This window comes from Trichechus manatus, unplaced genomic scaffold (assembly GCF_000243295.1).
Source record: "Trichechus manatus latirostris isolate Lorelei unplaced genomic scaffold, TriManLat1.0 scaffold00091, whole genome shotgun sequence".
Lineage (NCBI taxonomy): Eukaryota > Metazoa > Chordata > Mammalia > Sirenia > Trichechidae > Trichechus > Trichechus manatus.
This window is the reverse complement of record NW_004444027.1, coordinates 7,975,409-7,996,959: the sequence shown is the minus strand read 5'-3', so window position 1 is coordinate 7,996,959 and position 21,551 is coordinate 7,975,409. Positions and strand designations below refer to the sequence as shown.

Below are 21,551 nucleotides of genomic sequence, written 5' to 3'. Positions count from 1 at the left end.
TACTTAATGGTTGCAGTTACTAAGTAGTTAGGTCCAAACAACTTAATAGTAGTAGTTTTCCTTGATGTCCAACAGGTGTTGCTGATTTCCTCTATATACAACAGATGTCTCTGTGTTTCTAGTGTTCCTATGAGTTTGTTGTGGTGCCCTGGGGCACCTTAATGTACCATTTAGGAATTGCAGCTCTAGGTATCAAAACTTGGATGAGACATATGATAATCATATGGTATGACTAATCACATATCAATTGACTGGATGATGTTTAAACTTACAGTCTCAATATCAAGGTATGGCTCTGCATTGGATAGTTAAATGTGTAGAGGTGACATTGCTTCCACCTGATTATCTTAACAGCCCCTTCATTAAACTGAAGCTATTCTCTCCACTCACATATCCTTAACATGGTATTTTACGTTACTCCCACATGTTAGTATTAAGGATGTGTTCATGATTACACTTACCTTGAGAACAATGATTTATCCAGCCTTTGCTTTTCATCCTTGTATTAAGAAACTTTAACTTTGTCTCAGGACCCCATTTTTCATCAACTTTTTTTTTATTCCCCACATTGGGAGTCCTCTCCTTTGGAGCAGAAGCGTGTTTTCTCTTTTACCACAGACCTCAGCTTGTTATCAGTCATCTCTTCTGGTTTACTCATTTCCAACTGGCCATTTATTTACTCTCTTCTCCATGCTTGGGAAGTCCTCACTTAGGCCTTCAGCTCATTGTCCTCCAAGGTTCTGCTCTTCTGAGGAACTTTCCAGGTTCCACCACTCCGTTATGATAGCCACCTATGCACTAAGCAGGGTTCCCAGGTGGCCTTATACCCCTAGCACTCAATTGGATGGTATTTCAGCCAGGGTTCTCCAGAGAAACAGATTCAATAGAATATATATATATATATACATATATATATGTATACATGCATACATATATATATGTATATATACACAGAGAGAAAGGGAGAGAGAGATTGAGAGAGAGAGAGTTGGCTTATATGATTGTGGGGGCTTGCAAGTCTAAAATCTGTAGGGCAGGCCAGCAGGCTGGAAACTCAGGCAGGATTTCTATATTACAGTCTTGAGGGAGAATTTTCCTTCTTCTCTGGGAAACCTCAGTTTTTGCTCTTAAGGTCCTCAACTGACTGGATGAGACCCGCCCACAATTATCAAGGGTAATCTCTTTTACTTAAAGTGAACTGATTGTAGAAGTTAATCAAATCTGCAGAATGCCTGTCCAGCAACACCTAATCTAGTGTTTGGCTGAACAACTGGGCACCATAACCTAGCCAAGCTGACACCATAAAATTAACCATCACAAATGTGTTGGGTGTAGGATTATTACCATTTGCCAAGACGCACCTTGAGAACGAAGAGCCCTGGCTTCAGCTCAATCTCCCACAGTGCCAGACACTGTGAGTTCTCAGTAGTAGATGGAGTGCCACCTTTTCTCTTGGTTTGGCCTATACTGGATTCCCTGTGCCCCTGCTAAAGATGCAGTGGGAATTTAGAAAACGCAAAACTTTAAATGGAAGCTTGAGCCTTGTCTCATGACCTCCTGCATGGTTGACAACTTTTTCAGAAGGAGATTGTAACAGAAAATGCCTCCAAGTTCTCCTTTTTCTACCACTCTATCCTTGTTCCTTCTGTGGTGGCAAAGCAGCAATCTCTGGTAGTCATTTCCTCAGAAACTCCTCGCATTAGCTAGGCATAGTCAATGTATGTCATTCATCCAGAATTTCCACAATTGAAAGACATATCCACTATCCATTCCCCCTTTTCTATTCACAGCATCCTGGTTTCTGTTTGGGAGACCCCCCTTCAACTACTCTCAGTGCACATGGTTCTGGATGACTGGCCCCTTGCTGGATCCTGGGGAGGTTGGGCTTGTGACTCAGTCCCAGCTGAGGAGAGTACCACAGTGATTGGTGCAATGATTGGGCTTGTGGGCTTAAGGGTCATGAAATCTAGACCATAGACTTGCCAGAGTTGTTAGGAACACAGCTCCCTCTTCCCACTGGACTGCTAAGATGGTGGATGTAAATTGGAGGTACTGGTGGTTATTATGGCCACCACTTGGAAACCCTTCTTGAAGGTGATGGCCACAAACAAGAAATAGTCCCTCTCAACATCTTCCAAGCCCCTAGATTCAGCCATGCCTGAAGCCATCATACCACCACTGGTTTTTTCTGTTATGTACATCTATAAATCTTTTTTTGGCTTTAGCCAGTTTGAGTTGAGTTACTGTCACTTGCAGTGGAAACAGTCCTGACTGTATAAGGGCACTCCAAAATATGGGGTGTTTGGCATAACTAAAATGGCTAATTTCAGACCTAAATTAAACTTTATTTTAAATTAAACTGCAGCCTGATCAAAGTCTTCACCTCTACTGTTCTGAAGGGGCAATTCAACTTCTTGTAAAAGTTTAACTGCTCGAATGCAAAATAAGTAAGGGTCAGAATTTTTTTTAGCTTGTACTAAGAATTGTTTGTTAAAAGATATTTCTCAAGAATATTTATGCAACTTGTCCAAGGGAAAAATACTTTGGTCAACATGAGGTTAGAAAACAGAACTGATAATGTTAAGTGAAGATGAAACTCTGCAAGTGTTTCATTACTCTGTAACCAAGATGAAGTTAAAGCCAATTAACCAAGTCTTAATCTGATTTACCAACTTTCTCAAACCATGCTTTATCACTCACTGAGAACTTCACCCCGTTTCTACTGACTTTTTTGTAAAATCCGTAATTTGAGTAGAAGTATAGCTTATTTCTTTAAGATAAGTGGAAAAAGCAAACACGTAAAAAAGCTGACTCAGTTGTTCCCTGGGATGTTAACTAATAGACTTGCTGATGTTAAAAAGAATGCCTTGGAAGTTAGAGATGATGTTAAATTAGACACTGATGTAAAGAAAGGTTGTAGTTTAACAACCTCCTTTGTAATTTTTTCTCCCCTCCTTTCTGAAACCCTGGTGCCTTAGAGCACTAAGTCTCTGTTTGCTCCATCTGATAAAAACCTCACAGTTCTTCCTGCAATTTGGAACACTGCAGTATCTTGCCTGGGTACTTGTGTCTCTCTCAGTTTCACAAAACTTTTTATCTTTCTATAAAACTCTTTATTTTTATTTCTAGCAGAGTTTAAGTCTGGTGTTTTGCTATAATATGACTTATACAGGGACACAAAGCCCAGTCTCCAAACCAGGGCTTCAGCCTGTCTTTCTGGTCCCATCCTGGTTTCTCTGTCTGCTATCTATCTCAGTTCCTAGCATTTATCTTTTGTCTCAAGTCAGTCTCTCTGCTAGTGGCACATTCTCACACACCTTCCTTTGGTTAATGAATAAGCTTCTGTTTTATTAACAGCTGAAAATGGGCCAGCACAGCATGTAGGGCAGAAGGCAGAGCAGAAGCCAGAATCTGGGGCTGCTTGACTCTGGGAATTCTGAGGCTTCGGAGCGCATTAGTGTCTGTTTGGGAGGGGCTCTCATTTCCTCAGCATTAAACGGCCTTCCTTCCATTTCAGTCACATTCTTGATCCAGAGGTTGTATTTAACTAACAAAGTGTATATTCCTGGAATGTTCTGAAGTCCACAGCTCTTTCCCCAGCTGATGATGCCTACCTGGTACCACTTCTTGCCAGGCCCTGGGGTGCAGACTAGAGGCCCTCCACTGTCACCCTGTGGGCAGAGAACACAGTTCAGTAGGGAGTCACATTTTAAACTCTCCATTTTAGGCAGGGAACAGCTTATTAATGGAAGATAATTCATGGACTTACCTTACTCCAGGCTGCCAAAGGAAATCTTGTAATTGTGGACCAATCCTCACTCTTATCCCGGCCAATTCCACCCCTAATCCAGCCAATCCCATCCCAACCCCAGCCAACCCCTATCCCTATCCTAGCCAACTCTCATCCCTACCCCAGTCAACCCCCACTCTATTCCAGCCAGTCTGTACCCCTGTCCCAGCCAGTCCCCATCCCTATTCCAGCCAATTCCTACTTTTATCTGGGCCAATCCTCACCCCTATTTAGGCTCTCTGAGAGAAGTCTGCATCTGGCAGGCTGGCTCCAAGAGTTGTGGGGGTATAGAACTAGAGTATGGGCAGTGATAGGACAGGACTCAAGAGAAAAGAAAAAAAAGGAAAGGACTTACAGAACAGGGAGAGGGGAGCAGGAAGACAGTGTAAACATTGCTCAGGCTGAGGGAAGACTGGAGACTAGTTTGTGGGTATTACCAAATGGTAAGCTTTGGAAAGGGCTGTGAAAGAATTGGGGAAGAAAGAACAACGGATACAAGAAGCGTTGCTGGAGTTATGAATGGGATCTCCTGTGATGTTTTTCCAGAGACGTGGGGAAGAATGAAGTTCCTTTCTAATTCTCTCATGTGGGTGTTTTCAGGGGAGCAAGTGAGCTAAACTTTTCTGAATGTGAGGCCCCTTCATGATGGAATCACATGGGCCTATGACTTCAATAGGGTTACTTGTTTATATAGAAAATTTTATCAAGTTCCTACCAGGTACCACACAAATATAAGGTTTCCTTTCATCCATTTTAATATAAGGAAAATGAGACTCATGGAAGGTTATACAGGCTTGCTCAAGGTTATATAGTAGCTGGGCCAGAGTGGGAACCCAAGATTTTCCAGTGTCAAAATCCATGCTCTTTCCACCTGCTACACTGCCTCTCATCCAAGGAACCGAGTGTCTCAGGGAATAGGGAAGCCCAAGGAGAGGGAGAGAGATGGGGAAATGACTGGTCGGTGCAGCAGTCAGCACACACACAGCATTTATCAGTTAAGTTTGCTGTCTTATACGGGCTTGGTTTGTGACACCCCAAAACAACTACAATAGTAACATCAAAGATCACTGATCACAGATCACCATAACAGATATAATAATGAAAAAGTTCAAAATATTGCAAGTATTACCAAAATGTGACACAGAGACATGAAGTGAGCACATGCTGTTGGAAAAATGGCACCAATAGACTTGCTTGATGCAGGGTTGCCACAAACATTCAATTTGTAAAAAAACGCAAAATCTGCTAAGCCCAATAAAACAAGGTATGCCTGTATATCCTTTTAAGCCAATCACCTTATGAGCTTCCACTATAGGAAGTCTTGCCTTACAAGTTCTTGCCACAGGAAGTCCTGCCTTATGAGTTCCTTCCATAGGAAGTCCTGCCTTAAAATGATCTACTATCAATTAATTGAGTAATGTCTTTCAATGATCTAAGCCTGTAATTACAGATCAAGTACTGTACTTCGTGTTCTTTGTTTCCCCCTTATAAAATGTCACTGTTGAGTTGCCATATTGAATTACTGGGTTCCAATGCATGGAATTCAGTCTATCTCTGGCTTGAGCTGTCTCTTTACTTTCAATAAATCGCTCAATTTTACATTAATCAGAGTACAGATGGTTACTCTATGACACTCCCAAGGGCTAATACTGGTAGCCAAAGACCTGTCTGGTGAGAACTATACTGTCCACAAGAGCCTCTCAAGTTCTGCACTGTGAGATAATGACACCATGCGATCACTCCTGTCAATCTGGTAGATTGAAGAAACAAAGGACCTGACTTCCAGATCTGGCCCCACTACTGCCTGGTATTTGACTTTGGGCAAATCACCTAAATTCTGAATTCCTGCTTCTTCATGTTAAATGGGAGAGTGAGATCTGCCAAGCCCATTGTACAGGGTAGTGGAAAAGATGAAATTATTTAATATGTGTGAATGAGCTATAAAAATTATTATACTGTTTCTGATCCATTCAGGTATCAAAGGGAATGATTGATTAAAATAATTAGATAAATTACCGAGTTTGTTTTCTCATCTGTAAAACAGAGTTTTGATGAAATGTTTTTATACATTCTTTTCCAACTCTAAAAGTCTGTGATTCTAGGATTCTGTGTAGTGAAATCAGACTTCCCTGAAACTGTTGTGGGTGAAGTGTTCAAGATATTTAAAAAATCAGTTGCCATGGAGTTGATTCTGACTCATGGTGACCCCATCTATGTCAAAGTAGAACTGTGTTCCATAGGGTTTTCAATTACCCGCAAGGATCCCTCATGTTGCCTTTTTATAGTCACACACACATCACTCCCACCTCAACCTCCTCCTTTACCTCTGGCAACAAAAGAAAATTTTTAATGGCAAACAAATTTGTTTGTTCTCCTTTTCTATAATTTAGTCATTTCAAGAATAGCATGTAAATGGAATCATAGAGAGTCTTAGTCATCTAGTGCTGCCACAATAGAAATACCACAAGTGGATGGCTTTAACAAACAGAAATTTATTCTCTCACAGTTTAGGTGGCTAGAAGTACAAATTCAGGGCACCAGCTCTAGGGGAAACCTTTTTCTCTCTGTCAGCTCTGAGGGAAGGTCCTTGTCATCAATCTTCCCCTGGGTCTAGGAGTTTCTCAGTGCAGGGACCCCAGGTCCAAAGGACACGCTTTGCTCCAAGCTCTTCTTTCTTGGTGGTATCAGGTCCCTCTCCTCTCTACTCACTTCTCTCTTTTATATCTCAAAAGAGATTGACTCAAGATACAACCTAATTCTATAGATTGAGTTCCACCTCGTTAACATAACTGCCTCTAATCCTGCCTCACCAACTTCATAAACAAACCGAACCAAACCCACTGCTGTCTAGTCAGTTCCTACTCATAGCAACCTTATAGGACAGAGTAGAACTGCCCCATAAGGTTTCCAAGGAGTGGCCGGTGAATTCAAACTGCCAATCTTTTGGTTAGCAGCTGTACCTCTTAACCACTACACCACAAGGGTTTCTAGCAACATCATAGAGGTTAGGATTTACAACGCATAGGATAAATATATCAGATCACAAAATGGAGGGTGACCACATATACTGGGAATCATGACCTAGCCAAGGTGACACACATTTTGGGGGGACACAATTCAATCCATGACATACAGTATGTAAACTTTTCAGATTGGTTTGCTTCACTCAGCTTAAGACTCTGGATATTCATCCAGATTATTGAGTGTATAAATAGTTTGTTCCTTTTTATTGCTGAGTAGTATGGTGCCCTGGTGGCACAGTGGTTAAGAACTCTGCTGCTAACCAAAATACCGGCAGTTTGAATCCACCAGCTGCTCCTTGGAAACCCTATGGGGAAGTTTTACTCTGTCCTATAGGGTCACTATGAGTCGGAATCGACTTGACAGCAATGGGTTTTGTTATGGGTAAGTATTGGTGCAGGACTAGGCAACATTTCATTCTGTTATACATAAGACTGTCATGAGTTGGAGTCGACTCAATGGCAACTAATGTTGCCCGATTGGGGTCTGTGCTCTGGAGCAATTGAGCCAATGAAATGTACTCCAAGACAGAAGGAGAAAGTTTATTAAGAGGTGACACCAACGGGGAGCCTGACAGCAACACTGGCTGTCTTCATGGAGTCCCGAAAGGTAATTTCTACATCAGAGCTTATATATTATTTTTGCAAGGGTTACATAGTGTCTTCAGACCTGTAGCCCACAGATGGTCAGATAAGTATATATCACAAGACAATTACAAGAAACTCTTTATTAGACTAAAGATATGCATGCCAGACATCTGGACTCTAATCTTTATGTTTGTAACAGGTAAAAAAAAAACCTTGTATAAAAATCTCTTGGCTAGTGGAACTGGCCTGCCAAGTATACTCTGACTGAGATAAGGAGCAAGAAAGAAAGAAAGTTGCAGAACAAAAGCATCAGGCAGCCTTCCTAGCTGCCGGCTTGCAGGCTGAAGGCCATCCCCCAAGAGAACAAAGAAAAAGAGGAGATCAAGGCCACAAGAGCTGAGAAGGCCCCACATCTCCTTGGAAAGAGAGCAGTGCAGCTGATACAGTTAAAAAAAACTTACACGTTACTTAGAGCATCATTATGGTGTTAGTTACATCAAGCTCTCAATCACCCATATTGAAAAGGAGAAAACATGCTGCGAGGTATTAGGGTCACACTAACAACAACAGTATTCTAAGGTATGGCTGTACTATATTTTTGGCTATTATGAATAAAACTACTATGAACATTTGTATACAAGTTTTTGTGTGAACATGAACATTTATTTCGCTGGAATAAAGGCCCAAGAGTTCAATTGCTGGGCCATAAGGCAAGGGCATGTTTAGCTTATTAAGAAATGACCAAACTATTCTCCAGAGTGGTTGTACAATCTTAAATTCCTATCAGCAATGAATGAATGATCCAGTTTCCCCAAATCCTTGCCAGCATTTGGTGTTATTATAATTTTTGATTTTAGCCATTCTGATAGATGTGTAGCGATATCTCATTGTGGTTTTAATTTGCATTTCTCTAATGGCTAATGATATTGCACCTCTTTCATGTGCTTAGTTGCCATCCATATACCCTCTTCAGTGAAATGTCTTTTCAAGTGTTTTGCCCATTTTCTAACTGGATCGCTTTTTTTTTTCCACTGTTGAGTTTTGAGATTTCCTTATATATTCTAGATACAGTTCCTTTGTTGGATATTTTCTCCCACCCTGGAGCTTGTCTTGTCATTGTCTTAATGGGATCTTTCACAGAGCAAAAGTTTTAAATTTTGATGAGGTCCAGTCTATCAATTTTTCCTTTTATGGATCATGTTTTTGGTGTCAAGCATGAGAACTCTTCACCTAGATCTAGGTCCCAAAGATTTTCTATGTTAAAAAGTGCATGATCCATTTTGAGTTAAATTTTAATTGAAATTTTTATCCTAGGCTCTCAATTCAAAAATGATTCTTTACTCACATTTTAGATTTTTTTCTTATCCTATGTTTATCAGTAAATTGAATCCATGTACCCTAGTGCAACTCCCTATTCTAGGTATGATATGTCCTAGGCATTTGGGATATTATATTTTGAGACTCTAGATGTCATTTAAAATTTTGGTTTCAACAGGCCTTCTCTGAAACTGGGGCAGTGGGAAGAGGGACTCCAACTTTTTACTGCTGAATTGGGATGGAAATTCAGACTCCTCAGGTGGCCTCAACTGACACCGTCGAAGGAAGGAATGGTTCATCACTACTGAGTGGTGGTAGAAAATCCTGGCTCCCCAGGGGTGGTAAAAATTCTGGCTCTCCACTTAGCCTTCTTTGAAGCATCCTGCCAGAGAAGAGGCAGGGTACCTCTTTATCTCTAGGCAAGGATGGAAATCTAGGCTCTTCACTTGGCCTTTGCTAATTGGGAAAGGGGACTGTGAGTTTTTCCTGGTATTTTACTAGAATAGAACATTTATTGTCAAAAATGTTTCTGCTAGGCTACCTTTTTGCTAGTTTTTTGGCAAAATAGAGCAGGGTTGTTTTTGTTTGTTTTGTCTGTGCCCATTCATTTCTGGGTCTTGGGCTTCCCCAACATCCAGTGTGGGATATATAGAAGGCAAAAAGAAAACCCGAGGAACTCACCACTGTGTCGTTCCTCAAGTTCCAGGGTCTCCAATCAGTCCACCTTCTTCTCCTCACCTTTCAAAGTCTGTTTTTGTTTTAAACTATAATGTCCAAGGCTTTTAGCTGTACTTAGTGGAAAGAATAGGGAGAAATAGTCCTACTGCATCTTGCTTGGAACCAGAAGGCCCAGTTCTCTATTTTTTAATATTTTAAATTGTCTAGAATGTGAAGAAAATGCAAGGTTCACATGACATTGATTCTATCTCTGTTTTTGGTTCTCACATTATTCTCCAGAATGATGCTCTTTCTAGGTATGGCACCATGTTGCTGTGGTCCGCTCCTTATCTCAGAGCTTCTTCTCCATTCTCTTCTATCTCACTACCCCTAGCCCCTATCCAAACACTTCCCATCGCAAGACCCCCCTATCTCATAGTCTACCAGGGACAACTATCAATATTCTCACATTAAACAATAATTGAGAATATTGTAGATACCCTTTCCTTCCATGGGGCAGACTTTACATCACTGTATAGGATATTTAACATCTCAGTGAAGCATTAGCAATTTGTATTTTTCCACCAATGAGAAGACAGACTTAGTTCCCAGACAATGAGTAGAGACTTAACTTTCAGCTGGTACTAAGTGTGCTAATCAGGGTGGCCTCTCCTAAGACAAAGAGAGCATATTTGAGCTTTACAGGCAAATCCCATCATTCGTTATCTTCCTTAGCATCAGAGGAAGATAATTTATGAGTTTTTTCTATTCTCCTAGCCATCAATCAAAAATATTTTTCTTCTAAAATTTTTTATGTTCATTTTATTAGACAGGAGCTAAAATACAAGAGTGTTTAGTTTAAGGAGACCTACTTTCATTACCAATAAATTAAGTTTGTTTATTTGCCCACTATCTGCCCAGAAAACTGTGGGCCCTTGTAGAGGAGGAGCCTTATCTCATTACGACTGCATTCCCAAGACCTAGTATGCAGTAGATACTAAACCAAGGTTGCTAAATGAATGATTTTAAATGTTCATTCTATAGATCCCAGATTCTCCTTGGCTTTCTGTCTTTTTTCAGAATTCCAAGAAGTGGGAAAAACCTTGGAGCCCTATTTACTTGGTCTGCCTGGAGAAGACCAGAAATATTTATGCAGTGTTGCTGCATACTCACTTCAAGTGGAGCTGTGCTTCTAGGGTGCTGTTCACCTGATAAATATCCAGAGGCTCTGAGATCTTTGTCCTCATTCCCATGGCCCAAGGCTCTGATTCCTACGCATTTTTCAAACTCTCAGTTATTCCCAGCAGAACTAGAATCCTTTTGCATTAGCAGTACTGACGGAGTGGGAGCCTGCTAGGTGAGGGAGGGGTACCCCCTAGTTACCTGGCAGGCATCATAGCTCTCATTCTTGTATCCAGCACACAGCATATTTTTGGTAAGTTTTGGAAACTTCTTTGAACATTCCTCCCAGTCCATGATGATCATTGGCACTTTCATCAGGTCAGTTGTCATAGAGTTTTTGTCGCCTGGCTGGCAGAAAAAGCATATTAGAAAAGCCACCATTCAGCAGGTCCTAGGGCTAATAATACAACTGACTCCCCCCAAACCACTCCTGCACATCTCCATGTCCCACCTGTTACCCTGCCCACCTTCCAGGCCTTCTTTCTTCTTCACAACCCCTTTCTCCTATGCACAGTTTACCTACTTCCCACCCCCAGGCTTTTCTAAACAATCCCCCACTTGTTTTAATTATGCTTCTCATTCAACATTTTATTCCTACTGCCAAGAAAACTGTCAGATTGCCTCTAACCAGCCCCACTGCCTTGACTTCTCCCTAGAACTGGTGATTGACCATTTCTGAGTACAATCCTACATCTTCACATAGTCTATCTATGGCTACTTTTTATTATGTGAGTATGGCACTTCTCTCACACAGAGCCACTGAAAGTTGGTTTTTAACAGTTAAAAAAAAAGACAGTGAAAAAATTTCAGGATCCCCAACAAGAGTGAGTTGGCTAAAAGTCTTTGGAGGGAATTTGTTCTAGGTCCTTTCTAGTCTGCCAGGCTCCAGTAATTTGTTCAGGCTTCTCTCCATCTCATTTACTCCAAATACATAAAGATTTCACAATTCTTCTCATTAAATATTTTTACTCTTTTAGATACCTTACTTGCCCACCCCTCCACTTCTAACTTTTAAGTAGTGCCTACAGTCCAGACTGAATGTTCCACCCATTTCCCTCTGGTTGCTAAGCTCTTGAAACACCTACCATCTTGGAGGCTCCAGCTAGTTATGAAGCATCCCTATGGATCCAGAGTCTTGTTCAGGCTTGGAACATTGCTATGCTGTTCCCATCCTCTCCCTAACCTATTTGCTGTGAGTTTTGTCAGGTTTTCTTTTGGGACAGTCGAGCTGGGGCTTCATCATAACTTTCTATCCCAAAATGCTTTCTCCTACTTTGGTCTAGTAACAAAAAGCAACAAGTAACAACAGATACATTTCTAAGAACTACAGGGTTACGCTGTAGGACTGTCAAAAGTCTAGGTCTGTAGGGACCAGGCATGAAACATCAGTGTGTGAATCAAGGGGGATGTTACAGAATAAAGATTAGAAGGGGCCTCTGGTGAATGGGAGAGTGCCTGTACTGCTGACAGATATTTCAATTCAATTATATCAACAAAACTACCTTGTACAGACTGAATAAAACCGCACCTGGGGACAGGATCTGACCTGGCATCTCAGTTTGCAGCCTTTGGAAGATGTTTCTTTGGCACTTGGAAGAGGTTAAATTAGGCCTGTATGAGACTCTGCAGTGCAGGAATTTGATCCCATGCAAAGTCCATTTCTCCCCCTCCTTCCTCAGTTCCCTCCCTTTTTCATCCTCCTCCCTTTCTCCTTCAGATGTAATGACCCATCCTCAGACACCCATATGTGGCTTTTTCCCCAGCAGCTCTCAGGAGATTCTGAGAAGTCACATACCAGTGTTGGTCTGTCCCCATCCTGCCACCCAGCATTCGTGCCAGGTGGAGGGGGTGGGTTGCCTGGGCAAGCAGATGGGAATTTTCTGGTCACTGAAGGTGATGGGTGAGTCCACCAGGAGCAAGGCGACATCATTGTCCATGTTGACTTTTTTAAAATCCTTGTGCAGAATTATTTTGGTGACCCCTTTGATTTCTTTATATGGGCTGGTTAAGTCGTTGGTCCCTGCTACAACACTCAGTTCTACTGGACTAGTGGCAAGAAGCAGGGAGTGGGAGGAAAGAGAAAGTCACAAAGTGGGAAGAATTTGCTGTTCCAGAAAAATCCAAATCCCATATAGTTCTAGGGGCCTTTGGGACTAGTCCTACTGGGGTTGTCACTCAGAAGATGTGAGAATTTCAAAGAGTTAGAGGAGGGCATAATAGCCAGTGCAGCAAACAACAGCTGCACGTCTGTTTCATCATGGGTCCTAGAGACACGGATGAAATACTCCTGCCTAATAAAGTAAAGGCTGCCTTTACTTTGGGCAATTTGAAGGGTCCACAAAAGGCCACATGGCACAGACCAAACTAGCTTTCAAATAGGTATTATTATATCTATTTTATTATCAATTGGTTTACCAACAATTTAGTAACCTAGGAGCAGAATTTAACAGACTGACACTGATTAAGTAGAAAGGATCGTCAGTAATAAGTCAACATTCAGGTCCCACTTCCAGGCAGAATGGCCAGGAACTTTCCAATAGACAATTCTTAAATATCCTATGCGAGCAGATCATACAATGTTTCTTGGTTATGCCATGATGAAACTCTTTCCCAAGATTTTTTTATAAACTCTTTAAAGTCAGTCCATGTTATCTTCAAACTTTCTTAAGGTGGTGTAGTGGAAAGCATAAGCTCTGGATCCAGAATTTAAATCCTGTCTCTGTTGTGTACCTGAGGTGCGTTACTCAACACTTTTGGACGTCAGTTTCCTTACCTATAAAATGGAATTATTAATTCTACCTGACCCAGAGAGTCACTGTAAGATTATTAAATGAATGAATATAGGTAAATATTCTTAGCAGAGTCCCTGGTACATGGTTAGTAATCAGTAAATGCTAAATTTTCCAAGAATCTTCTGGAGTACAGAGAATAAATACTCTGGTCCAGGGAAATAGGAGGTCAGATGGCCCAAGAAACCAGACTTCCAGAATTAGGATAATTTTCTCCTAGAAGAACATGAATGTCCTAGGAGAGGATAATTGATCAAACCCTTTGTCTGCACCAAGCCACAGGCATTCCTGGAGAGGACAGTGTGTAACCTCAGGGAAGCCATAGCTATTGGCCCCAAGTGCCAATGAGATGGCACAGCAGAGTGTGCCAATCTCAGGTTCACTGACTGTCTCCCACCACCCCATCTTCAGGGCTGGAGTAGATGGGTGGTAGTCAACAGAATTTCGTATCTGACTGAACAGCCCTCGGATTCCCCCTCAGCTATTGGGTCTGGTTGAGTCTGAGGGTGGCATGAGGGTGGACAATGACAGAAGTAAATAAGGATGTGCTCTTGGGTACTTACGATAGTTCCTCATAATGAAAGCAATGAGCAGCAGTTAGAATCCACCACTTGTTCAGGATTGCACCGCCACAGAAATGTTGATTTCCTGCCTGAATACTCACCAGCCATGGAAACTCACCAATCCCAGCCTCCACCCCCTCTATGATTCTGGAATACTTAAATCCTCCCTCAAAAATGGGTCTCTCACCGCATCCTGTCAGAAAAGGAAATGGAAAGCATCAGTCCTGGATCTTGCCAAGGGTTGGCAGACAACTGCTTCTGAACTCCCCTGGGTAATATAAGGGAAAAGAGTCAACACTTTGTTAATATCTACTTCTAGCCAAGGAATGTGGATGGCCTCTAGAAACTGGAAAAGGCAAGGAAACAGGCTCTCCCCTAGAGCCTCCAGAAAGGAACACAGCTCTGTTGACACCTTGATTTTAGCCCATTGAGGCCCATTTACCCAGTGAGGCAGGGGAGCTCTATTTACTGGAAAGCTACTGGGGGAGTCGGGAGGAAGGCTGCAGCTGCCTGTGCTGAGGAGAGAAATCTACCTTCTGGACAGAATGAGTCTAGCTCATTTCCCCCGGCAAAGAGAAAACTTTTTGTCAATATTTGCTAACTTGAATATCCATCTTGTGTTCTGCAACAAGGCGTGAGTTTGACTCTAAAGGGCTCAAAAGCCCGTCTTGTCTCTTTCCTGATGCTAGTTTTCCAACTATCAGTTCAACAGAAGCTTTGAGGAGTTTGTAGTGTGGACTGGAATGACCTCAAGGTGATGGTTTTTGGTTGGAAAAAAAATGGAGTGAGAATTTAGCAATATGTATCAAGAGCCTAAGCTGTCTGTATTTATTTATTTCCTTTTATTTCATTTTATAAACACAAATATAGTGCTTATCAAGTGTCAGCTACTGTTATAAGCAATTTACAAAGACTAATTCACTTAATTTTCATGGGGTAGGTGTTATCATTTTCATTCCCATTTTACAGTTGGGACAGCTGAGGCACAGAGACATTAAGTAATTTGCCCAACGTCACACAGCTAGTAAATCGCCAAACAAAGATTTAAATCCAGGCAATCTGGCTTCAGAATTTGTGCTCTTAACCATTATTCAATGCTGCTTTCTGCCTGGAATGTTCTTCCATCAGCTGGTTGTATGGCTCACTCCTTCACTTCGTTTAGGCCTTTGCTCAAGAATCACTTCTTCAGAAAGGTCTTCCCTGAACCATATCTAAAACAGCCCCTCCTCTCTAGGTCACTCATTTTTATCTTTTTTTCCTTGCAGTAAAAAATATATAACAAAGCATTTGCCGTTTCAACCATTTTTAAGTATACAATTCAGTGGCATTAATTACATTCGCCGTGCTGTTTGAACATCACTACAATCCATTTCCAAATGTTTTTCATCACCTTAAACAGAAATTCACTACCTCTTAAGCAACAACTCCCATTTCCCCTTCCTCCTGGCCCCTGGTAACCACCAATAAACTTTAGTTTCTATGCATATGGTTATTATACATATTTTATTTAAGTAAGATTATACGATATCTATCCTTTATCACAATATTTTTACAATATCTGACTTAATTTCACTCAGCATGATGTTTTCAAGGTTTATCCATGTCATAGCATGTATGAGAACTTCATTTCTCTTTAAGGCTGAATAATATTCCATTGCATCGACATACCACATCTTATTCATTCATCTGTTGATGAACACTTGGGTTGTTTCCACCTTTTGGATGTTGTGAATAATACTTCCATAAACTTTGGTGTACAAGTATCTGTTTGAGTCCTTACTTTCAAATATTTTGGGAATATACCTAAGAGTGAAATTCCTGGATCATACAGTAATTCTATGTTTAACTTTTTGAGGAACCACCAAATTGTTTTCCACAGTGGCTGTACCATTGTGCATTCCCAGCAGTAAAGCATGAGGGTTCCAATTTCGCTATATACATGCTAATACTTATTATTTTCCATTTTTCTGATAGCCATCCTAGTGGGTGTGAAGTGGTATCTCATCATGGTTTTGATTTACATTTTCCTAGTGACAGTTGATGTTGAACATCTTTTCACGTGCTTATTGGCCATTTGTATGTCTTCTTTGGTGAAATGGCTATTTAAGTAGTTTGTCCATTTTTAAATTCAATTATTTGTGTTATTGAGTTATTGAGTTATAGGGGTTCTTTATATATTCTGAATATCAAACACTTATCAGATATGTAGTTACCAAATATTTTCTCCCATTCTGTAGCTTGCACCTTAATTTTCTTGGTAAAGTCCTTTGATGCACAAAATTTCTTAATTTTGGTAAAGTCCTATTTATCTGTTTTGTCTTTTGTTGCTAATACTTTGGGTGTCATATCTAAGATTCCATTGTCGAAAACTAGGTCCTGAAGCTTTACCCCTATGTTTTCTTGGTTTAGTTCTTACATTTAGGTCATTCATCCATTTTGAGTTCATTTTTGTATATGATGTGAAGTATGGGTTCAACTTCATTATTTTGCATGTGGAGATCTGCTTGTTCCAGCACCATTTATTGACGAGACTTGGCACCCTTTTCATCTATCAATGGGGCATAGATGTACAGATTTATTTATGGACTTTCAATTCTATTCCATTGGTTGATATGTCTATTCTTACACTAGTACCACACTGTTTTGATTACTGTAGCTCTATATAACCATTTTGAAATTGGGAAGTGTGAGTCCTCCTACTTTGTCTTTTTTCAATATTGCTTTGGCTATTCTAGGTCCCTTACAATTCTGTATGAATTTAAAGATTGGTTTTTCCATTTATGCAAAAAAGGCTGTTGGAATTTTGATGCGGATTTTGTTGAATCTGTAGATTGCTTTAGGTAGCATTGGCATCTTAACAATATTAAGTCTTCCAATCAATGAACATGGTGTGTCGTTTCATTTATTTTAGGTCTTCATTAATTTATTTCAGCAATATTTTATAGCTTTCAGTGTACAAATCTTTCACCCCCCTGGTTAAATTTATTCTTAGGCATTTTACTTTTTTAGATGCTATTATAAATGGAATTTCTTTCTTAATTTCCTTTTTAGAATGTTCATTGCTGGTGTATAGACACAGTACTGATTTTTGAATGTCAATCTTGTAACATGTGACCCACTGAATTTATTTATTAGCACTAGTAGCTTACTTGATGATTCTTTGGGATTTTTCTGTATATAGATCATGTCATTTGCAAGTAGAGATAGTTTTACTTCCTCCTTTCTGATATGGATGTCTTTACTTTGTCTTGCCTGATTTTTTTCTGGCTAGGACTTTCAATACAATGTGAATAGTGGTGGTGAAAGTGGGCATCCTTATTTGTTCCTGATCTTAAGGGGAAAGTTTTCAATCTTTCACCATTGAGTATGATGTTAGCTGTGGGTTTTTCGTAAATGCCCTGTATCATGTTGAAGAATTTCCCTTCTATTCCTAGCTTGTTGAGTGTTTTTATCATAAAAGAGTGCTGGATTTTGTCAAGTGCTTTCTCTGTATCAATTGAGATGATCATTCATTCCACTAATGTGGTATATTACACTGATTGATTTTCTTATATTGAACTACTCTTGCATTCTTGGGACAAATTCCACTTGGTTATGGTGTATAATCTTTTTTAATATACTGTTGGATTTGGTTTGCTAGTATTTTGTTGAGGATTTTTACATTTATATCCATAAAGGATACTGGTCTGTAGTTTTTCTTGTGATGTCTTTGGTGTTTGGGTAATGCTGGACTCAAATAACGAGTTAGGAAGTATTCACTCCTATTTTTTTGAAGAGTTTAAGAAGAACTGGTGTCAACTGTTCTTTAAATGTTTGGAAGACTTCCCTAGTGAAGCCATCTGGTCCGGGACTTTTGTTCGTTGAGAGGGTTTTGATTACTGATTCAATTTCTTCAATTGTTATGGGTCTTTTGAGATTTCTTATTTCTTCTTTAGTCAATTTAGGTGGTTACGTGTTTCTAGGAATTTGTCCATTACATACAGGTTATCTAATTTAATGGTATCCAATTGTTACAGTATTCTCTTATAATCCTTATTTCTTTAGAGTCAATAGTAATGACCCCATTTTAATTTCTGATTTTAGTTATTTGCATCTTCTCCTTTTTTTGTCTATCTAGCTGAAGATTTGTCAATTTTTTGATAGTTTCAAATAACCAACTTCTGATTTCCTTGATTCTCTCTATTGCTTTTTTTTAGTCTCTATTTCATTCATCACCATTCTGATCTTTATTATTTCCTTCTTTCTGGCCTCTTACTCTTTATCTTGTACCCTGCATTACGTTTCTTCATTGCTTTATGAATATGTTAAATCATACTTTGTTGATCTGTTTTTACCTGGCTCTGACAACAGGATGTAAGCTTCACAAGGGCAAGAAACATGCCTGTCTTGTTGACACTGTGTTCCAGTACAGAAACATACCTGGCAGGAGGAGGCATTCAACAATGATGGGTGATCCTTTTATGCGATAATTTCACTCACAGAAACTTATCCTAAGGGAAAAAATCTGGAATACAGCAAATATTTATATCTAAAGATGTTCATTGTAGTGATATTTATAATGGTAACAAATTGAAAAAAACCTAAATGTTATAATTAAATAAATTAAGGCACATCCATATCATGAACTATTGTTCAGCCCTGGAAATTATACTTCTGGGGAGTTTTTAACGCTGTGGGAAAACGATTATTATATAATGTTCAGTGTCAAAGATAAAAATCATATATAAGAATACATATAAACTTGTGGTTTCAATCATATTAAAAATTTGGACTTGTGAATGTTGAATAAAATATGTTAGAATACTAACAGTGATTATGAGATTGATCAGATGATGGGTGGCTGTTATGGGTGTTCTTTCTCTGAAATGCAGAATATGGCATTTGCTAAAGCATAGGTTCTGGGGTTGACAGCCTAAGTCTGAATCCTTGCTCTATTGCTTATTTGCTGAATGATTTTGGGAAAGCTACTTACCCTATCTTATCCTCAGTTTTTTTATTTCTAAAATGGGCATAAAATAACACCTTCCTTATAAAACTGATGTCGGGCTCAAATGAGATAAATGTTAAACTGCCCAATGCAGTGCTTGGCACAAAAAAAATCCTCGAGCTACATTAGCTATCAGAATTTCTAATATCCATTTTTGACTAAAGTCCCTGTGAGACTGGCAGCTAGGCCCATTCTCCATTTTTTTAATTCCTAAGAACAACCTGGTGGCACAGAGATTAAAGCACATGGCTGCTAACTGAAAGGTTGGAGGTTTGAACCCACTAGCTGCTCCACTGGAGAGAGATGTGGTAGTCTGCTTCCATAAAGATTTACACAGCCTCTGAAACCCTATGGGGTGGTTCTACTCTGTCATATAGGGCTACCATGAGCCAGAATCGACTCGATGGCAATGGGTTTGGTTTTTGGAAGAACAACCTACAACAGCAGTGTTGAATCTTGTGGACTTTTAGATTCAAGCTAGAACGTAAAATCTCTAAACAGTTATTGAGGCAGTGTAGATATAAGCGAGAAGTGATTTGAGCAATCATTTTTTTAAGCCTCCTTGTATTGTTCACCCTTGCAGAGGAAGGACCTGTTGTTCTACTGATTCTCTCCCCACAGTACACACCAGCAACACACTCCCAAAAAAGTGTAACCAATCCAAGGCAACATTGAAGAAAGCCAATTGAACAGGCTGTATTCTATATATGAGGCAGTGTGCAGAAGGATAGAAACATGGACTTTTGAGTCAGATCTGGTACAAATCCTAGCTCTACCATTTCCAGGGTGTGAGACTTTGGAAAAATCCTCAATCACTTTAAGGCTCAGAGTTCCTCACTCATAATGTGGGATTAATAGCAGAAACCCCATAGTGTTGTCGTGGACATTAAAGGTGGGAAAGTACTTGGCCCTTAACAGCTGCTTAACTCCCCAGCTTCCTTCCAGCCTCTACCAACCACCCTGGGAGAGAGAAATGGCCCGTCAGAGAGCTGTAAGGTGCTGACCGTTAAGAACAGAAGCCCCATTCTTTTGTCTGTGGGCACACGTGAATGTGCTAGCTACATTTTCGCTGTGTGTCTCCGGTTCATGAGAAGCTTTGTCATGACTCCCATTATCCATACTCTTCTCCCTTTGAGTCGGCAGACAGATTGCTCAACTAATTCTGGACACATGTTTCTGGGCACTCCATTATTCATTCAAGGATGAAGTCTTAGGTTTAAAAATCAAAACTCAAGGTCAGGCAGGTCAAACTTTGGATTGAGGAATAGAGGAGAAGAAAAGGAAGCCGTTTCAAGGAGAAGTATGTGGAAGAACATAAAGCTACTGTTCTTGTCCTCTTGTGAGTTGCCCTCTAAGTAGTAACTAGCTAATTAATGAGCAGCTAACCAGTTCTCATTCTTCCTTTTGACCCTAATGCTCACCACTGACTGAAGGGAGGGGAAGGGAAGAGGGTGGTTGTTGTGCCCAGCCCTTACTGTGACAGCTGCTCTGGCCACTGAGAGAGGAGCCCACGTACCGAGATGTTCGCTCTTGGCTTGTGACATGAGCAGCAAAACTGCTAACAGGAGCATGGCCCTTGATTTTGCTCATGGGCTAGCAAGGAGGTTACTGAGGCCAGGCTGGAGGAAATGACACTTACAAAGCCTTCCTTCTTATAACCAGATCCCAGTGATGTCACAATGGGTGTGGGCTGGGGAACTCAGACTGAGGCCATGCAAACTAGTTTTCTTTCCACTATGTTTCTAAGATGGTCACACAAAGGGACCTCATGTGAAGTCTTTCTTATCAGAGCTTCCTTTCCTGCTGACCTGGGCTTGACTCACCCTTCACAGAGCCCTCTGTGGGTGTTGCCTGATTAGGGTCCATGCCCTGGAGCAGTCGAGCCAATGAAAATACTCCAAGTCAGAAAGAAGGAGAAAGTTTATTTAGGAGGTGGCTTTATAGAGTCCCGAAAAGCAATTTTACATTAGAGCTTATGAATGATTTTCACAAGGGTTAGAAGTGTCTTTATAGCCCACAGATGGCATGGCCAGATGAGTTATTCATTACAAAATAATTACAAGAGACTCTTTATCAGACTAAAGACATACATACATATTAGGCTAAAGATATACATGCCAGACATCTAGGCTCTAATCTCCACGTGGGGGGTTGTAAGTCACAGGTGGCTGGACAGAATAAAACAAAGTCACTAACAAAGGTATGCCGAAAGGAGAAGGCAGGCAGAAAAAAACTTACAGGTTCATCATGGCATTAGTTATGTCAAGCTCTCTATCGCCCATTTTGAAAAGGAGAAAACATGCTGTGGAGTATTAGGGTCACAGTGGGCACCTTGTTTTTGACCCCTGTCACCTTCAATCTTTTTTTTAATTGTTGTAATTAAATGAAGTTTACATTTCAAGTTAGTCTCCCATACAGAAATTTTTTTTTTTACATACTTCGTCATGAGACCCCAACCGCTCACCCCATTCTATGACAGCACACTTCTCCCCTCCGCCCCTGATTCCCCATGAACATTCAACCAGCTCCTAACCCTCTCTGCCTTCCCATCTCACCTCTGGACAGAAGCTGCCCCTTTGGTCTCTAGTATCTACTGGACTAAGAGGCACATTCTTCACAAGTATCACTTTATGTCCCACAGTCCAGTCCAATCCCTGT

At 40.4% G+C, this 21,551-nt stretch overlaps 1 protein-coding gene across 1 annotated transcript; it reads right to left on the bottom strand.

Moving 5' to 3' along the window:
• Nucleotides 1-3,350: 3,350 nt before the first annotated feature.
• PRSS55 (serine protease 55) lies at nt 3,351-20,464 on the bottom strand. The gene is made up of 5 exons (XM_012557220.1): nt 20,410-20,464; nt 13,907-14,099; nt 12,350-12,600; nt 10,756-10,898; nt 3,351-3,671 (listed from the first exon to the last, which is right to left on the bottom strand). Exons 1-5 carry the CDS (start codon nt 20,462-20,464, stop codon nt 3,351-3,353), a joined length of 963 nt encoding a protein of 320 aa, XP_012412674.1.
• Between the last annotated feature and the right edge of the window lie 1,087 nt (nt 20,465-21,551).

Excerpts from the sequence above, each read along its gene's own strand:
- PRSS55 (XM_012557220.1), bottom strand. The coding sequence starts at position 20,464 with ATGCTCCTGTTAGCAGTTTTGCTGCTCATGTCACAAGCCAAGAGCGAA. Across the intron at positions 12,601-13,906 it reads TTTCATTATGAGGAACTATC|TCCAGTAGAACTGAGTGTTG; the intron begins GTAAGTACCCAA and ends TCTTGCCACTAG. Across the intron at positions 3,672-10,755 it reads AGAGCTATGATGCCTGCCAG|GGTGACAGTGGAGGGCCTCT; the intron begins GTAACTAGGGGG and ends CTCTGCCCACAG.